The sequence below is a fragment of the Nerophis lumbriciformis genome, linkage group LG30 (genome assembly GCF_033978685.3).
Source record: "Nerophis lumbriciformis linkage group LG30, RoL_Nlum_v2.1, whole genome shotgun sequence".
NCBI lineage: Eukaryota > Metazoa > Chordata > Actinopteri > Syngnathiformes > Syngnathidae > Nerophis > Nerophis lumbriciformis.
Genome location: NC_084577.2, coordinates 20,075,087 through 20,094,096, shown reverse-complemented (window position 1 = coordinate 20,094,096; position 19,010 = coordinate 20,075,087). Strand labels below are relative to the sequence as shown.

The 19,010-nt window shown below is 37.9% G+C and overlaps 2 protein-coding genes across 4 annotated transcripts in view; both read right to left on the bottom strand.

The window, feature by feature from the left end:
• Positions 1-4,277, bottom strand: part of golim4a (golgi integral membrane protein 4a) — a 47,084-nt gene extending 42,807 nt beyond the window's left edge. The window contains exon 1 of the mRNA XM_061925787.1: positions 3,807-4,277. Within this exon, the coding sequence (XP_061781771.1) occupies positions 3,807-3,993 (187 nt within the window). The 5' untranslated portion in view covers positions 3,994-4,277. The remainder of the gene's footprint in view (positions 1-3,806) is intronic.
• A 3,109-nt stretch (positions 4,278-7,386) lies between these two features.
• Positions 7,387-19,010, bottom strand: part of LOC133572771 (lysosomal amino acid transporter 1 homolog) — a 20,615-nt gene continuing 8,991 nt past the window's right edge. For all 3 annotated transcript variants that reach the window (XM_061925784.1, XM_061925785.2, XM_061925786.1), the window contains exons 4-8: positions 18,859-18,946; positions 13,648-13,757; positions 13,373-13,474; positions 9,861-10,046; positions 7,387-8,054 (exon numbers count right to left, since the gene is read on the bottom strand). In XM_061925784.1, coding sequence (XP_061781768.1) covers positions 7,938-8,054; positions 9,861-10,046; positions 13,373-13,474; positions 13,648-13,757; positions 18,859-18,946 — 603 coding nt within the window. In that variant the 3' untranslated portion in view covers positions 7,387-7,937. The remainder of the gene's footprint in view (positions 8,055-9,860; positions 10,047-13,372; positions 13,475-13,647; positions 13,758-18,858; positions 18,947-19,010) is intronic.

The following is a 19,010-nucleotide window of genomic DNA, read 5'->3' as shown; positions in this document are numbered from 1 at the left end:
TCACTTTAGCTTCAGATGTTTTCTGTCTGTTTGAGATTGGCATTACTGCCACAAGCGGTGGAAAAGTGGAACCGAGTAACGCTGAGGCCCCTACGGACCACAATTAAAAAAAACAGGTATTTTTAGAGGCTCTTTAAAGCAGTGTTTTTCAACCTTTTTTGAGCCAAGACACATTTTTTGCGCTGAAAAATTCCGGAGGCACACCACCAGCAAAAATCATAAAAAAACGAAACTCAGTTGACAGTAAAAAGTCGTTGTCGCAATTGTTGGGTATGATTTTTAAACCATAACCAAGCATGCATCACTATAGCTCTTGTCTCAAAGTAGGTGTACTGTCACCACCTGTCACATCACCTGAGTTGTTTGCTGTTTTCCTGTGTGTAGTGTTTTAGTTCTTGTCTTGCGCTCCTATTTTGGTGTTTTTTCTTTTTTTGGGGTATTTTATTGTAGCAGTTTCATGTCTTCCTTTGAGCGATATTTCCCGCATCTACTTTGTTTTAGCAATCAAGAATATTTCAGGTTTTTTTATCCTTCTTTGTGGGGACATTGTTGATTGTCATGTCATGTTTGGATGTACATTGTGGACGCCGTCTTTGCTCCACAGTAAGCATCTGCTCCACAGTAAGTCTTTGCTGTCGTCCAGCATTCTGTTTTTGTTTAGTTTGTAGCCAGTTCAGTTTTAGTTTCATTCTGCATAGCCTTCCTTAAGCTTTAATGCCTTTTCTTAGGGGCATTTACCTTTTGTTCATTGTTGGTTTAAGCATTAGATACCTTTTTACCTGCACATGATATCTTTTTACCTGCACACTGCCTCCCGCTGTTTCCGACATCTACAAAGCAATTAGCTACCGGCTGCCACCTACTGATATGGAAGAGTATTACACGGTTACTCGGCCGAGCTCTAGAGAGCACTGACACTCAACAACAACACATCATTTGCAGACTATAATTACTGGTTTGCAAAAAATATTTTTAACCCAAATAGGTGAAATTAGACCACCAGACTGTATCTCACGGCACACAGTGTGCGCCGCAGTACAGTGGTTGAAAAACACTGCTTTAAAGGCTGCTCGCGGCCCAACAATAGGCCCCTGGCCCTATGGTTAAAAAACACTGCTCAATACACAAGTATTTCCAAAATGTTTTTGTCAGGAGGAAAAAAACTTGGCTTCAAACCACAGTGAGGTGATTTCAAACCGAGGCTATTTAACTAAATTGTTTTGTTGGTCGGGCTCCTCCCTTCGCTATTATTCTTATTTTGTATATTCTTGAGAACAAGCGTCCTATGCAATGTTTGTCTGTTTGTTTTGTCGGAGTGAAGACATTCTGGAAAAAAAGCTCTGCTGATTTTAAGGACCTACTGCACACAAAAAAAGTTAGTCAAAAATCATCTATATGACGGTGCTCTAGTATCTTTAGGAATCTGCTACAAAACTGTTATAGTATGTTTTATGTAATATGTTATGGTATATTTGGTTTTTGAACTGACCTTAGGGGCACTTCCGGTGTTAATCCGCCAGTTGAATAGCCCTGTTTAACCCCCATTTGCCCTTCCTCCTTAATGACAACAAACAAAGATTTTTTGGGTCGGTTGAATCAATTCATAATATGAACGTCGCACATTTGGGCCTGCAGGCAGAGACTACACCCAGGTGTGTGTGTGTTTGTGTCTCGTCAAAGAAGCAATGCAACCGCACTCATTCCCAGGAGTGAGGTTGCAAAACCCAGACCTGCCCTCAATCCACTTAACTCTCAGTTGAGCTCCTTGCTAAAACCTAACCTGTTTGTCCAAGTTCAGAAAGCACCTTAGGGCTAAAGCCACGTTCTGTGTTTGAGGGGACACGCATCAGAACGGCGTGATTATAGTGACGTCATGTCCTGCGCTAAATTGTGTTGTTTGTTGTTGTTAATTATATTTATATAGCGCTTTTTCTCTAGTGACTCAAAGCGCTTTACATGGTGAAACCCAATATCTAAGTTAAATGCATATTAATATCTATTAGGGTTGCAACCATTAGTCGGCTATAAATAAGCTTTTATTTATAAAACATAACATTTTGGTGTTGTTTACTTGAGTCATATTGCAGTCTACACGTATCTTTTATGTGTGACTGCTATCTAATTGCAGTCTACACGTATCTCTTATGTGTGACTGCCATCTACTGGTCACACTTATCATCTCACCATGTACCAAATAAAATAGCTTTGAGGTCGGTAAGTACCACCAATATTATTCCGTACATTAGGCACACCGGGTTATAAGGCGCACTGCACTGTCGAGTTTTGAGGAAATGAAAAGGTTTTAAGTGCGCCTTATAGTCCGAAAAACACGGTAAACTTGTTTATGTATTTAAAAAAAAAAAAAAATGGCAGCAATAGAAACAAAGAACAAAACACAAAATCTAACTCAGTCCACACGTATCTCTTGTGTGTGGCTGCTATCTACTGGTCACACTTATCATTTCACCATGTACCAAATAAAATAGCTTTGAGGTCGGTAAGCACCACCAATATTATTCCATACATTAGGCGCACCGGGTTATAAGACGCACTGTCGAGTTTTGAGAAAATTAAAGGATTTTAAGTGCGCCTCATAGTCCGAAAAATATGGTAACCTTGTTTATGTATTTAAAAAAAAAAAAAAAAAAAAATAGCAGCAATAAAAACAAACAACAAAACACAAAATCTAACTCTCTCAAAAGGAAACAAGCATTTTGTGATGAATGTTTAAAAAGCTGCACTCTGGTATATTGATTATTGATTAACTCCTGGCAGTTTTAGCACAGACTGAGCGTATATAATTATATAATTGATTAGTTCTTAATATGTTAGCTATTTACTGTATTTTTCGGAGTATAAGTCGCTCCGGAGTATAAGTCGCACCGGCCGAAAATGCATAATAAAGAAGGAAAAAAACATATATAAGTCGCACTGGAGTATAAGTGGCATTTTTGGGTGAAATTTATTTGATAAAACACAACACCAAGAATAGACATTTGAAAGGCAATTTAAAATAAATGAAGAATAGTGAACAACAGGCTGAATAAGTGTACGTTATATGAGGCATAAATACCCAACTGAGAACGTGCCTGGTATGTTAACGTAACATATTATGGTAAGAGTCATTCAAATAACTATAACATATAGAACATGCTATACGTTTACCAAACAATCTGTCACTCCTAATTGCTAAATCTGATGAAATCTTATACGTCTAGTCTCTTACGTGAATGAGCTAAATAACATTATTTGATATTTTACGGTAATGTGTTAATAATTTCACACATAAGTCGCTCCTGAGTATAAGTCGCACCCCCGGCCAAACTATGAAAGAAAAACTGCGACTTATAGTCCGAAAATGAGTTTGACACCCCTACCTTAGTCATATTAATCGAACAAACTAATCGATCTCTAAAATAATCAATAGCTGTAGCCCTAATGTCTATATTTTCTCTTCACTTTGTGGGTGTACTTGAGCACTTTTCAAACAGTTAGCTCTGCTGTGAGGCGTTTAGGGGGCGTCGTAAAAGGGAAGGGGGTACCTTAAAGTGTTTTTATAAATGCTACAAAAAAATACATTTTGCATATAAACTCAAGTTGTAAATTGCTTTAAGCTGATCTGTGACGAAATTCCTGAAATAAATTAATTGAGAACCAATGGGAAGTTAGAGGAAATACTTCCACGGCGAAAAGAAATGCAGTTTGTCCCGTTCCAAAACGTCAACAGATCACATTCGGCGGGCATAAAGTGCGATAAAAGGAGGGGGGAAAAGTCATGTTTCGGACCAACCAAGGTCGATGTTTACCTTGGAGCTGCGCCGACAGAGACTCCTGGTGCTGCTGGTACTTGAGCGCCATGGCCTCGGTCCTCTTCAGCTGCGTTTGCACCTCGTAGTGGATCATTCCCCCGTACATCAGCCCGCAGACCACCGTGCCCAGCAGGAGACACTGGAAGATCCTCCGCTGCCTTCTCGAACAAACGCCGTTCCCCATGTCGGACCCCTCCCCGCCTCCTGTGCGTGTAAACCCCGTCTCCGCTGCTGGAAACTTCCCGACTCAACTTTCTCACTCGTTCCCTCAATGTAGGAACATTTCCCCCCACCCCCCTCCGCGCGAAACTAAACCCCGTGTGACGTGAACATTACTTCGAAGCCATACGCGTCGTAGTTTTCCCAGTTTTACGTTCAAGACGTGAAGTTTTGCGTGGAGAAGAAGGCCTGCACGGCACCTTTAACTTGAGGTACGTGTCATCCCGGTAGGTGCCTGCCAACCAACCGTAACTCTACCGGAAGTCCCGCCTACTTCCAATAAGTCTTTAATTCAACCATCCCGCCCCCCCGCGAGAATACATTACGCCTATTGGTTGTCAGAAGCGTCAATCAAACCATGACCCTTGGACGTGGGAACTATGTTGCTGTGAATTGGATTTACACTGTATGAAAAACATTTTTAAAAGGAATTTTATATTATTGGCTAAGTTTTATATTCATTTATATTTCTCAATACCCGACCTGTTTTTTGTGCCTTTAAGAAAAGAATTAGAACTCTACTTTAAAACGCTTTCTACCTCTAACAACCAAAAAGTTGTGAAAACTATGATGCTGTATTCCAAATTTGGATTATTTACGGAACTTTAATTACTTTATTGAGTTTACAACCCCCCTGGCGCTGTTTTGTACTGTTTTTGTACTATTTCTGTACTTGTTTTGATTACCGTATTATTATTTCTTGATTGAAATTAAAAAAAAGTGTGGGTACTAGACTGGCCTGCCTGTAGTCCAGACCTGTTGCATAATATAAAGTTTTCTAAAATAAAAAAAAATTAAAAAGTTGTGAATCGTGTACTAACAATAATAATGTATTCACACATAGTAGTCTACAAAATGTGTCATAAATCCTCCCTTCCTTAAAATCCAACCTTTTTTGTCCGCCTTCTCCTCCCACATTTATCATTCAAACCATGCACTTTTAAAATGTCCAACTCATTTGTGACAGGCTACCATCTTTTTTGCAAAATTAGTTGCACATTTCCAGAAATTCAAAATTTTGGGGCCATTTTTTTCTATTAAAAATGAATGTGCCGTTTTTTAAACTTCAACATTTAATAATAATAATAATAATATATTTTATTTGTAAAAAAGCACTTTACATTGAGCAAACAACCTCAAAGTGCTACAGTGTATTGAAAAAAATAATAATTATAAAAAGATAATAAAAAATAAAAAATAAAATAAAAACTAGAACAGCCTAATAGCTACAACTAGTATGCATATATCTATAAAAAGGTTTTTTTTAAAAAGAAGGGTTTTTAAGTCTTTTTTAAAAGCATCCACAGTCTGTGGTGCTCTCAGGTGGTCAGGGAGAGCATTCCACAGACTGGGAGCAGCGGAGCATTTCTCAACCGATTCAACCAACCAACGTCAGCAAGATAACTTTTTAGCGAACTACTACAATCAAAATTGTTACTTTACACATGCTAACTGTTAGCATGTTAATGTTAGCATGTTACCACTAAGACGCTGGCTTTCGAGCTAATTTTGCAGGTATACACCTTACAGTCAGATATTTTGTTACTCGATACATTTGTTAACATGTTAGCATTAAAAACCTAAAATTTTAACAAAATTTGCTAGGTTAAATTTTTATTTTATTTTACACATGCTAACATTTATGTTAACATGCTAGCTTTTTAAGATGATTTTGCGGGTATTTAAATCAGTCATATACCGTATTTTAGTACTTGACACATACTAACTGTTACAATGCTAGCCTGTTTAACGCATTTTGTAGTAATACACCCAAGAGTTGCATATTTTGTTACTTGACGCTATCTTGCTAAAGTGCTAACTGTTAGCGTTTCGGCTTTTGCTTTTCAGCAATTGAATTCTCTGGTTACATTATCACATTTATTTATTTTTTTTCTATCTTAATAGGAGTTATTTACATTATCTGGCTCCATGCCGGTTGTTATTTTAAACTGTAACTATAGGCTGACCATATTCTGAAATCCCAAAAAGAGGACACATATATGCGTGCCAAGGCCGGGACTAGGTGAAAATTTGCCAATGATACTTGAACTTGCTTTAAAAATAATATATTTATTTAAATAAAGCATTTTTTCTCCTCTATTGACAGCAGTGTTGGTGCTAGGAATTTTTAAAATGGTACATTTTTGGGTTCCCACTTTTTTGTAAGCGTTTTGAAAACAAATGATAAACGTATGCATTGTCCTGTTTCATCTCACATTCTATATTGTGTTTTGGAAAAAGGTTGTCATAAACGTTTTTTAATTCATTAAAAAAAATAATTAAAAAAAGAAAACAAATGTGTATGCATATGTAAATGTATTCAGTTATAAACATTCATTCACTTTCTTCTTTCCTTCATGGATCTAAACTTTACCGCTGCTGGTAGTTTTTTCTATGTTTTTATTTAATAAGTTGTAGGTGTATTTATTTCAGTATAAAAGTGTAAAAAAAGTGTTTTGCTTTGGTCATGAAATGATGATAATGGTGTGCCAGGGCATACATACATTTTATATTTAACGCTTAAATGTCTGGAGTCTACTTCAACTTCATTTCAAAATGTTTTAGTTTTTTTTATGTTGTTTTTTTGTTTGTTTGTTTTCCGCCCTTTTTGGTCAAACAAAACTATGTTTGTGATGGCAAACACACAAAATATGCAAAATTTTCCACCAAAAATATTTTTCAAAGTGGAATATTTGATGTGACGTAATTGGAACCTTGGATAGGTCAATAAATCATAATAACATTGATTTTGATTAAATATTATGTTTTGAGCAATGACAGTTTAAAAGAAAAAAAAACAGCTTTGTTTTATTAGTCAACATTGCAACTTTTTCTAAATTACATTTCACCTTTAAGCTTTTTTATTTCACTTTTGTTATGTTTTTGTTTATTTTAATAGTATTTTTAGAATGTGCCGTGGGCCTTTAAAACATTAGCTGTGGGACGGGGCACACTTTTGACACCCCTGCTATAGATAATAAAAAAATAAATCTGGTAAATATATGGATAAAAAGCAGAGCCTGGCTACGCATGCGCGTTTATCATAACTCTCTCTCTCTCTCTCTGTCTCTGCCCCTTCCTCATGAATGCTGCTGCTGCGCACACCTTCACAATTTGTTTTGTTTTTAACCCCTTCTTAACCCTGGACGTACATTGAAAATACACGCAACCCTAACTCAAAATGCCGGACATTTGAGGCATTTAAGAAACTCCGCCCGGACAGCTCCGCAAAAGAGGACATGTCCGGGGAAAAGAGGACGTATGGTCAGTCTATGTAACTATGTTGACACTTCACGCCATCTTATTTTAATTTGCAATGTTAAATTCACAAGGGATGAGAACAACAACAACAACAAAATAAGCAGACTATTCTATTCTTTATTGTGTTAACTGCATTCAGACACAGTGGAATGTTACTTGGACAAAATAAAAATAGACAACAATGGTATCAAATCCATTAATAATGTCATTGTGAAAACTTCACCAAAAAAAGCATACTGGTAATTGAAATAAATACAATAATCAAAATTATGTCAATGTGTGAATACAAACAATACAAAAGTCCACATGTGTCACTCTTTTTATAAACATATAAGTGCATCTATAAATATTTTGGAATGCTTGACTGAAATGTATACCAAAGCTTGTTAAGAAAATGTGAAGAAGTGCATGTGTGCATTGTCGGTATTCAGGTACGATTCGGACAAAGTAATAGGCACTTACTTTTCCTCCAACGTGGCTTCAGTGAAAATATATCTGACCTTAAACTCGTCCACTAGTGTGCAAATGTTACCACACAATTATTATAATGAACCAGTAGAAATAAAAAAAGTGTAAGACAGATACCTGCATGGTCAGGTGAAGCACAGTTTATGTGGTCTTCTTAATAGTCACGGTGAGAAAAGTGTCCTAAAATGCTGAAAGCTCCTCTTCTTCACACAGTAGAGGTTCTACTTCCAACGCAGCAAGCGCCGTGTGTCTTTTGTGAGAGTTGTTCTTCCTGTACGTGATGAACTGCATGGTCACCTGGTCATCCGGGTCAAGGTTCAAAAGAGAAATGTTAAATGCAGACATTTCAAAACCACTTCCTGACCTGCATGTTATTATTTTTTGAGTAGATGTAGGGTGTTTTTGTGTTGACGTTTGCATTCTATGGTTGGACTTCTTTGACAAATGTTTTTGACCTTGTCCATTTACCCCGGGATTTTTAATTGAAATGTTTCTTCAAAATGTGGATACTAACAGACGCCATGCACCGCATCATCGCCAAGTACCATATTTTTTGGACTATAAGGCACACTTAAAATCCTTTAATTTTCTCAAAACTCGACGGTGAGCCTTATAACCCGGTGCGCCTAATGTACGGAATATTTTTGGTTGTGCTTACCGACCTAGAAGCTATTTTATTTGGTACATGGTGAAATGATGAGTGTGACCAGTAGATGCCAGTCACACATAAGAGATATGTGTAGACTGCAATATGACTCAAGTAAACAACACCAAAATTGTTTATGTTCCATTGAAAATATAGAACATTACTACACACAGCGCTCAAAAATATATCGAAATGTTTTAATACGACTTTGGTAAGCTATGAAGCCGCACCGCTTGATGGATTGTACTGTGCTTCAACATTCATTAATATCATTTTAGTACTTGTATTATTATAAAATATATTTGTACACAAAGTTCTGTCTAATCCTATGCCTTTAGTAAATTAAACTGCAGTATGACACTTCAGTTTCTATTTAAAGCGGTCATATTATGATTTGTTTCTTCTTGTTAAACACTACGTAACATGTAATGGTGGTTCTTTGGTTAAAATTGTACATTGATTATCTTTTACAGACTGTTTTTAAGCTGTTTTTCTGACAGTTTCTTCAGGATGTGCCATTTTTATCAATCAATCAATCAATCAATGTTTATTTATATAGCCCTAAATCACAAGTGTCTCAAAGGGCTCCACAAGCCACAACGACATCCTCGGTACAAAGCCCACATAAGGGCAAGGAAAAACTCACCCCAGTGGGACGTCGATGTGAATGACTATGAGAAACCTTGGAGAGGACCGCATATGTGGGTAACCCCCCCCCCCCCTCTAGGGGAGACCGAATGCAATGGATGTCGAGTAGATTTTTAATTTATTTACGTGCCTCCACTTTGACTGTGTCTTCTTCCCGTCAGCCATGTTGTAGTCTTTAGTGCCTTCGTAGCGAGTCTACTGACATATATAAGTTATGACTATTCGCTACTTTGTATTAGAAATGGCAACAGCGGAGGATGCATGTGCATGTACGAGCCAGTCCGCCACACAACAAGAGGATAGAGAAGAAGAAGGCTATAATGGCGGACTCGCGCAAAGCTCTTCGGGTATATTTATGCCATATATGGAGATATAACTTGGGAAAATGTCACAAATTAGGCGAATTCCAGTTTATTTCCTTAGGGTTGGAATTGGGGGTTAAATCACCAAAAATTATTCCCGGGCGCGGCCACCGCTGCTGCCCACTGCTCCCCTCACCTCCCAGGGGGTGAACAAGGGTGATGGGTCAAATGCAGAGAATAATTTCGCCACACCTAGTGTGTGTGTGACAATCATTGGTACTTTAACTTTAACTTTAAAGGTACCCTTTAAGGAAATATGATACAATGTCTTCTATTTTACAGGAAGTGTCCGAGTAAGTATTAAGTCATTACCGTGCATATTTAGTCTGCAAATGAACAATCACATTCACTTCTGTCACAATTACTAAAAATATGACTACATTCCAGACAGAAGTTGAGCTGAATAATAGGACCAGCCCTTACGTCCACTTCCAATTTCAAGGATACAAAGAAGTCCAGGACGAGGACTCCCAGACTTCCGATGAGCCAGGCCAGGTGCTTGATGATGAAGTTGCGTTTGGAGTCCTTCAGTGATGGCAGCACCACGATGACACTCAAGCCGTACGTCCCATTGCCCATCATGGACAGAGCAAACAGCAGGTAGGAGGTGCCCTCGGTGGACTGTCTCTGGAACTACAACAGAAACAGTCTGCACACTGAACGGATATCTGCTATATATATATCATATATATAGAAGCATGGCTGGATGATCTTAAGAGTCTAGACCTCAACCCTATCAGACATATTTGAACTAGAACAAAGATCAGGAGCAACGCCTTTTTTATCCAACATTAATAACAACGGACATCACAAACTCCCATTTTGTTGAAAGAATAACAACAAAAATGATGTACTGTAGAAGTGCTACTATTGAGATTCCAATACTGATCGTCCATGAGTGAGATGGGCCAATACCGATCACATGAATTTACTGTATTTTTTTTATTTCTATTGAGTGCCACTGACAGTGTAAACATATCAATAAAATATATAAACTACCGTATTTTTCGGAGTATAAGTCGCACCAGACGAAAATGCATAATAAAGAAGGAAAAAAAACATATATAAGTCACACTGGAGTATAAGTCGCATTTTGGGGGGAAATGTATTTGATAAAACCCAACACCAAGAATAGACATTTGAAAGGCAATTTAAAATAAATAAACACATATACACATTCTGTACATAAACATTCATTGTACAAACACATATACACATTCTGTACGTATACAAGTACATATGCATACTTACACTCATGCACATAATCACGTTTCATCAAACATATATTAACGTTGTTGCCCTAGGGTAAACTGGGTGTAACACATGGCACACTGACAAAGCTTAACCTATTGTTACTATAACAATCTACAAGGTTAATGTAGGTTGCGTCTCTTTCTTCCCCTCCATTTTTCTGCATTCTTTCGTATCTCAAGTTATCATTACGTATATGTATTGTTGCATTTGAACAACTGTATTGTTGATAATAAAGGTAAAGTATTGGTATTGTTCATTATCAATAGCGCTATTTCTATTGGTATTTGTATTGATCCATTTGTAGTGTAATAATGCTCATTGTCATTTCTGTATTATTTTTTATTTTCACTAACTGCTTATTTGCTATTACTTTTACCATCATATTTGTACATGTCGTATTTGCTGATGTTGCTCTATTATTGTTGTTGTTGTTGTTGTTGTTGTTGTTGTTTGCTGTTGTTGTTTTTGTCTCTCTGTCTAATCCCCCTCTTGTCCCCACAATTTCCCCCTCTGTCTTCTTCTTTTTTAACTAATTAGATTACCAGAGTAACTAGTATATAATACAAAAGCGCAGATTCCAACCATTGAAATACTTTGTATAGTTAAAGGGGGACATTATCACCAGACCTATGTAAGCGTCAATATATACCTTGATGTTGCAGAAAAAAGACCATATATTTTTTTAACCGATTTCCGAACTCTAAATGGGTGAATTTTGGCGAATTAAACGCCTTTCTATTATTCGCTCTCGGAGCGATGACGTCACAACGGGAAGCAATCCGCCATTTTCTCAAACACATTACAAACACCGAGTCAAATCAGCTCTGTTATTTTCCGTTTTTTTCGACTGTTTTCCGTACCTTGGAGACATCATGCCTCGTCGGTGTGTTGTCGGAGGGTGTAACAACACGAACAGGGACGGATTCAAGTTGCACCAGTGGCCCAAAGATGCGAAAGTGGCAAGAAATTGGACGTTCGTTCCGCACACTTTACCGACGAAAGCTATGCTACGACAGAGATGGCAAGAATGTGTGGATATCCTGCGACACTCAAAGCAGATGCATTTCCAACGATAAAGTCAAAGAAATCTGCCGCCAGACCCCCAGGAAAAGAGAGCGGATGAGGGTATGTCTACAGAATATATTAATTGATGAAAACTGGGCTGTCTGCACTCTCAAAGTGCATGTTGTTGCCAAATGTATTTCATATGCTGTAAACCTAGTTCATAGTTGTTAGTTTCCTTTAATGCCAAACAAACACATACCAATCGTTGGTTAGAAGGCGATCGCCGAATTCGTCCTCGCTTTCTCCCGTGTCGCTGGCTGTCGTGTCGTTTTCGTCGGTTTCGCTTGCATACGGTTCAAACCAATATGGCTCAATAGCTTCAGTTTCTTCTTCAATTTCGTTTTCGCTACCTGCCTCCACACTACAACCATCCGTTTCAATACATGCGTAATCTGTTGAATCGCTTAAGCCGCTGAAATCCGAGTCTGAATCCGAGTTAATGTCGCTATAATTTGCTGTTCTATCCGCCATGTTTGTTTGTATCGGCATCACTATGTGACGTCACAGGAAAATGGACGGGTGTATATAACGATGGTTAAAATCAGGCACTTTGAAGCTTTTTTTAGGGATATTGCGTGATGGGTAAATTTTTGAAAAAAACTTCGAAAAATAAAATAAGCCACTGGGAACTGATTTTTAATGGTTTTAACCCTTCTGAAATTTTGATAATGTTCCCCTTTAAAGACTTACGGTAATTTAAAAACATCACTGCACATCATAATTGCAGCTACAGTTTCCATCTTAAAGATCTAAAAAAATTATTTGGGAATGTCCGGCCGGCCAGATTGAAAAGCTCAACGGGCCTTAATTTGATAAATAAATAAATGATAAATGGGTTGTACTTGTATAGCGCTTTTCTACCTTCAAGGTACTCAAAGCGCTTTGACACTACTTCCACATTTACCCATTCACACACACATTCACACACTGATGGAGGGAGCTGCCATGCAAGGCGCTAACCAGCACCCATCAGGAGCAAGGGTGAAGTGTCTTACTCAGGACACAACGGACATGACGAGGTTGGTACTAGGTGGGGATTGAACCAGGGACCCTCGGGTCGCGCACGGCCACTCTTCCACTGCGCCACGCCCAGATCTGGGCTAGCTTGTGTGATATTGTGTGCCTCGCTGTTGTGTAGCTGCAAGCTCCAAGTAGCATACAACCTACCATGTTTACCTTTTGTAAATGACTTGACTAAAATACAAGAAAAGACCAACCTTGTGTGCTTATTGGAGGACATTTAGATGTTAATTGTCTGTCACAACAAAATGCGCTGCAGGATTGCTTGTATCTGAGATTTTTGATGAAAGCCGTATCATTCGATACTTTTTTTTATGCTGATATCAGACTGATATCCAATATAAATATCAGATCGGTACACCCTTATATGATAGGTCATTTTTATTTGTACCTAAATGGACCTCACTGACTATATTACATCAGTGGCTTCCTTACATTCTAATTGGCTACAGTTGAGCCAGTAATATCATTCAAGGCCTGTTTTTCATTTGACACACAAACCGTCCTCACAGGCCCCATGCATGAATAAGTAAAAACTTTGTCGAGCCCCGGGAATCACAGCTGGACAGAGTTGGTCAAAATCTTCCATGAGATAATCGTGCTAGGAACGCACCACTTACATTTTTATAGAGCTGCGGGAAGCGGGATGCGAGGTAGAAGAGCGACGCCAGGTATCCACATACGTAGCCGGAAACTTCTAATGATTTAGAGCTGCTTGTTCTCTGCCAAGAAACATATACACAAGAGTGGTATCATCTCTCCGAAATGCTATCACACTGTTTAGCCTTCAGGGAAAAAAAAGAGGAGGTTTAAGAAATGTGAAAGGACAGTGATGATGATACACATTTCTTCAACATGGAAGGAAAAGCACCCACGTGCAGATAATGTTACCCACAAAAAATTCAGAGACTGCGCTATCGTCTAAGATGAGTTTGGGCAGAGCCGTCAGGAATATTGTAGCCGCGCCACACCACAGGAAGCACAGCCACTTCAACGCAGGGCTCTCTGGAACACAGACACACCAAGCAAGGATTCAAACGGAGGAAAACACAAGCAGAAGCAGAGTGGCTTGGTCAAACTTACCATTTACCGTATTTTTTGGATTATAAATCGCAGTTTTTTTCATAGTTTGGCCGGGGGTGCGACTTATACTCTGGAGCGATTTATGTGTGAAATTATTAACACATTACGGCGCATTGTCTACCTTTGGAGTTGGCAGACTTGTTTAGAAGCGACACCGAGGAAGAACATTTCATGGGATTTAGCGATTAGGAGTGACAGATTGTTTGGTAAACGTATAGCATGTTCTATATGTTATAGTTATTTGAATGACTCTTACTATAATATGTTACGTTAACATACCAGGCACGTTCTCAGTTCGTTCATATAACGTACACTTATTCAGCCTGTTGTTCACTATTGTTTATTTATTTTAAAATGCCTTTCAAATGTCTATTCTTGGTGTTGGCTTTTATCAGATAAATTTCCCCCAAAAATGCGACTTATACTCCAGTACGACTTGTATATGTTTTTTTCCATCTTTATCATGCATTTTCGTCCGGTGCGATTTATACTCCGGAGCGATTTATAATCCGAAAAATTTGGTATTACCTTAAATATTAACGCACTAGGGATGCAAGGATACACAATGTTTATGATAACCACTGTAAAACTCCTGGCGGCTAGTTTAAATGCTAACATGAAAACAAGAGACATTAACGCAGGGGTGTCCAAAGTGTGGCCTGAAGGCAAATTTTGGCCCGCAGCTTGTTTTGTATTTGTCCTTGACAGATTGTAAAATGAAATCAATTAATTATTATTAAGATACGTTATTCGTATTTTTCGGACTATAAGTCGCAGTTTTTTTCATAGTTTGGCCGGGGGTGCGACTTATACTCAGGAGCGACTTATGTGTGAAATTATTAACACATTACCGTAAAATATCAAATATTATTTAGCTCATTCACGTAAGAGACTAGACGTATAAGATTTCATCGGATTTAGCGATTAGGATTGACAGATTGTTTGGTAAACGTATAGCATGTTCTATATGTTATAGTTATTTGAATGACTCCTACCATAATATGTTACGTTAACATACCAGGCACGTTCTCAGTTCGGTCACTGCAGGTTGAAAATATACTTTGTTTCGTTCCTTGAACCGGAAGTATAACCGTCCGTAACGGTTCTGCTTGAAAGGATTCTTCATTCATCACTCCAACCAACGCTTGTAAGTTTTACAATATAACTAAAACAATTCATACTTACTAAACCGTCCAAGTGTTTTCATGCATATTCGTACGTGCTATTGTAATATAACCGCGCTAGCGTCGTAAGCATTAGCTAATATGCTCACACGTGTTACAATGGCATTCTTTTTGTTAGGTTTCAGTTTTGTACATTCACCAGAACGTGCCCCTGGAATTATTGGGTCTGTTTAGCTGATTGGAGAGCTAGCTTCCACACCTAGTGGGTCCATGACGTCGACTTCTGTTTTGTTTGATCAGCCGTTTTACTGTTGTGTGACAGGACCCGTTTGGAAACAATTAAGGTGTATAAATAAACTATGCAATTTGTTATTCTTATTGCCAGACCTGTGTGTTTGTTGCCTTCCTCAGAGGTTGTCACGTAGTCGAAACCGTCAGGTACGGAAGTAAACACACAGGTCTGGCTATAAAAATAACAAATTGCACAACTTTTTAAAGACTTATTTGACCTCTTTGGTTTATATAAATAAACATTTACCAAATATTTCGTATCGATACATATCTGCGACTTATAGTCTGGTGTGGTTAATATATTCACACATACCGTATTTTTCGGACTATAAGTCGCAGTTTTTTTCATAGTTTGGCCGGCGGTGCGACTTATACTCAGGAGCGACTTATGTGTGAAATTATTAACACATTACCGTAAAATATCAAATATTATTATTTAGCTCATTCACGTAAGAGACTAGACGTATAATATTTCATGGGATTTAGCGATTAGGAGTGACAGATTGTTTGGTATACATATAGCATGTTCTATATGTTATAGTTATTTGAATGACTCTTACCATAATATGTTACGTTAACATACCAGGCACGTTCTCAGTTGGTTATTTATGCCTCATATAACGTACACTTATTCAGCCTGTTGTTCACTATTCTTTATTTATTTTAAATTGCCTTTCAAATGTCTATTCTTGGTGTTGGCTTTTATCAAATACATTTCCCCCAAAAATGCGACTTATACTCCAGTGCGACTTATATATGTTTTTTTTCCTTCTTTATTATGCATTTTCGTCTGGTGCGACTTATACTCCGGAGCGACTTATACTCCGAAAAATACGGTAGTGCTTTCAAACCATTCATTTTGTTTAATCCGATTAATCACACTTTTGATTTTGGATTAATGACAAGTATTTCGAGTAGTATTACTCACGTGCACAATTTCAATTAACTAAAATATATCAATTAATTTCAAAAATGTGTGAATGTGAGTGTGAATGTTGTCTGTCTATCTGTGTTGGCCCTGCGATGAGGTGGCGACTTGTCCAGGGTGTACCCGCCTTCCGCCCGATTTTAGCTGAGATAGGCTCCAGCGCCCCCCGCGACCCCGAAGGGAATAAGCGGTAGAAAATGGATGGATGGATGGATGGAATTTCAAAAATACCCCAATATTTGGACTAGGGTTGTCTCGATACCAATATTTTGGTACCGGTACCAAAATGTATTTCGATACTTTTTGATACTTTTCTAAATAAAGGGCACCACAAAAAAATTGCATTATTGGCTTTATTTTAACAAAAAAATCTTACGGTACATTAATGTTTTTTTTATTGCAATTGAAGAACAATGTTGTCCTTAAATAAAATAGGGAACATACTAGACAACTTGTCTTTTAGTAGTAGATAAACAAACAAAAGCTCCTAATTTAGTCTGCTAACATAGGCAGTAACATATTGTGTCATTTCACATTCTATCATTTTGTCAAAATTATAAAGGACAAGTTGTAAAAATGTATTATTAATCTACTTGTTCATTTACTGTTAATATCTGCTTATTTTCTCTTTTAACATGTTCTATCTACACTTCTGTTACAATGTAATAATCACTTATTCTTCTGTTGTTTGATACTTTACATTAGTTTGGGATGATACCACAAATGTAGGTATGGCTCCGATACCAAGTAGTTACAGGATCATACATTGGTCAATATTCACGTGTCCACGGACGTATTTCCTGAGTTTATGAACATAATATGAATTAAAAAGAAAAAAAGAAAAAAGATTTTGTGACGATAAAAAATATTGATGTATGATAGTAGTATCGACTAGATACACTGGTATCATTACAGTGGATGTTAGGTGCAGATCCACCATCATGCCTGTAAAAAAAAATATGGCAAACCAGTATTTTTCAAACAGAGTATAGGACCACGATACTATACTGTATACCGTACAACCCTAATTTGGACATATACATGTTTTTGTTTAACAAATTAGAACAGTGATTCTCAATACTGAAAAATCACTTAAATATTCAAACACAGTCTTACTGTTCAAATTGTGTGTAATGTTACAGTGGTCAAAAATATTAAATATACCTGTCAAATGAAACCTCTGTCGTGTTTTTGATGAATATTTAGGCCTACTACGCCACTGTATTTTAATGTTTAATGTCATTATGGTGGTTGGTACTGGGAAAGACAAGTGTTTTCTGAGGTGGCCCTTGGTGGAAAAAAGTTTAAGAACCACTGGATTAGAAGCTAAAGGAGCAAAAATAAATTATGTGAGTAATCTGCGTACATTAGAGATGCGCGGTTTGCGGACACAACCGCGGAGTCCGCGGATTATCCGTGGGTCGGGCGGTTGAAATTAAAAAAAAAAGAATACTAAAGATAGAAAGGGAATACTAAAGACCAGGGGAAAAAAAGGCCAGAAAAGTTCAGCGTGGACTCGTTTTTATGAGGTTGTAAATCAGGATGATAGTAATGCTGGCTACGTGATTTGCAAGAGCTGCGACGCTGTTTATGTCTACGACAGTCACAAAACCGGGACATCTAACATGGTGCATCACATTTGTGCAAAACCCCGAACCTCCACAAACACCCTGAGCATGAGCAGTTTCGTCCGCCGTGATCCCAGAAGAGTGCCACAGGATGTTAAAACAAGATAGAACGCAGCTGCCTGCAGCAGTTAGAGTGGCGCGAGCGCGCTTGGAGGTGCGCTCAGCGCGACTCCCAGATGATTGCGCACTGGTGTGCGTCTGGGCCGTGACAGCGTGGCACGCATTGAATGTCTCTGCTGCATTGGAGCAGTCTCCTTTCTTTAACAGGCAAAAGCTTTATAACCTCACTAATGCCTTGCATCGTCTATATTAGATATATAACAACGGGTGGGTGCGGGCGGGTGCGGTTTTGATAAAATGTTAGTTCGGGTGGATGGCGGATGGTTGACGACTTTTGTGATGTGGTTGCGGATTAAATAATTGTCTATCCGCGCATCTCTAGCGTACATACATAAATAATGCAATATTTTTCAATCCCAATCCCATGAGTTAACTTGTTATTTTTGACAGCCCTAGTTATTATTACATAATTTCCTTTGTCTCCTTTAACACAAAGCTAACTTAGATATTTTGGTGAGTTAGCTTAGCATATATTGACGTACATCGGTTTGCTTTTAGCATCTTTAATGTACAAAATGTATCAAAATGGCACCGCCCTGAATGAATTATTATCTATTATGGGGGTGTTTTGACGGTGCATTCAGGGACCGCTGAACAGAGTAGGACGCGTGTAATAATAATAATAGATTTGCGACGCACTTTTCATTTAACTAAATCTTAAAGTTCTACACTGCAAATCAACATTTCAAACAATAGAAGCTTAGCCATTAAAACAGCTCTAATACTAAAACTAAAACACTATCAGTGAAGCATAAGAAACCCAAAACGTGCAAAATGGTGGCTTTTCTAACAGTGTGTTAGCTACTTGAGTTATGTAAAAAAACTAAATGACTTGGTCAAAAGATTTCAGTGCGTACAAGTACTTTTTGAGCAAATTCAAGAATTCCTCGATGTTAATGATAACTGATACTTTTAGTTTCAAATACACTTACTTGTGCTGGAGTTGTTCTTCATCTTATAGTAAAAAAACTGTGAGATGAGGACCACGTCTGTGACGATGTAGAAAACCACCGTGACCACCTGAGAGGAAAAAGCAAGACGCAAACACTCTTATTTACAGACGCTTGCATTAACATCAGTGAAA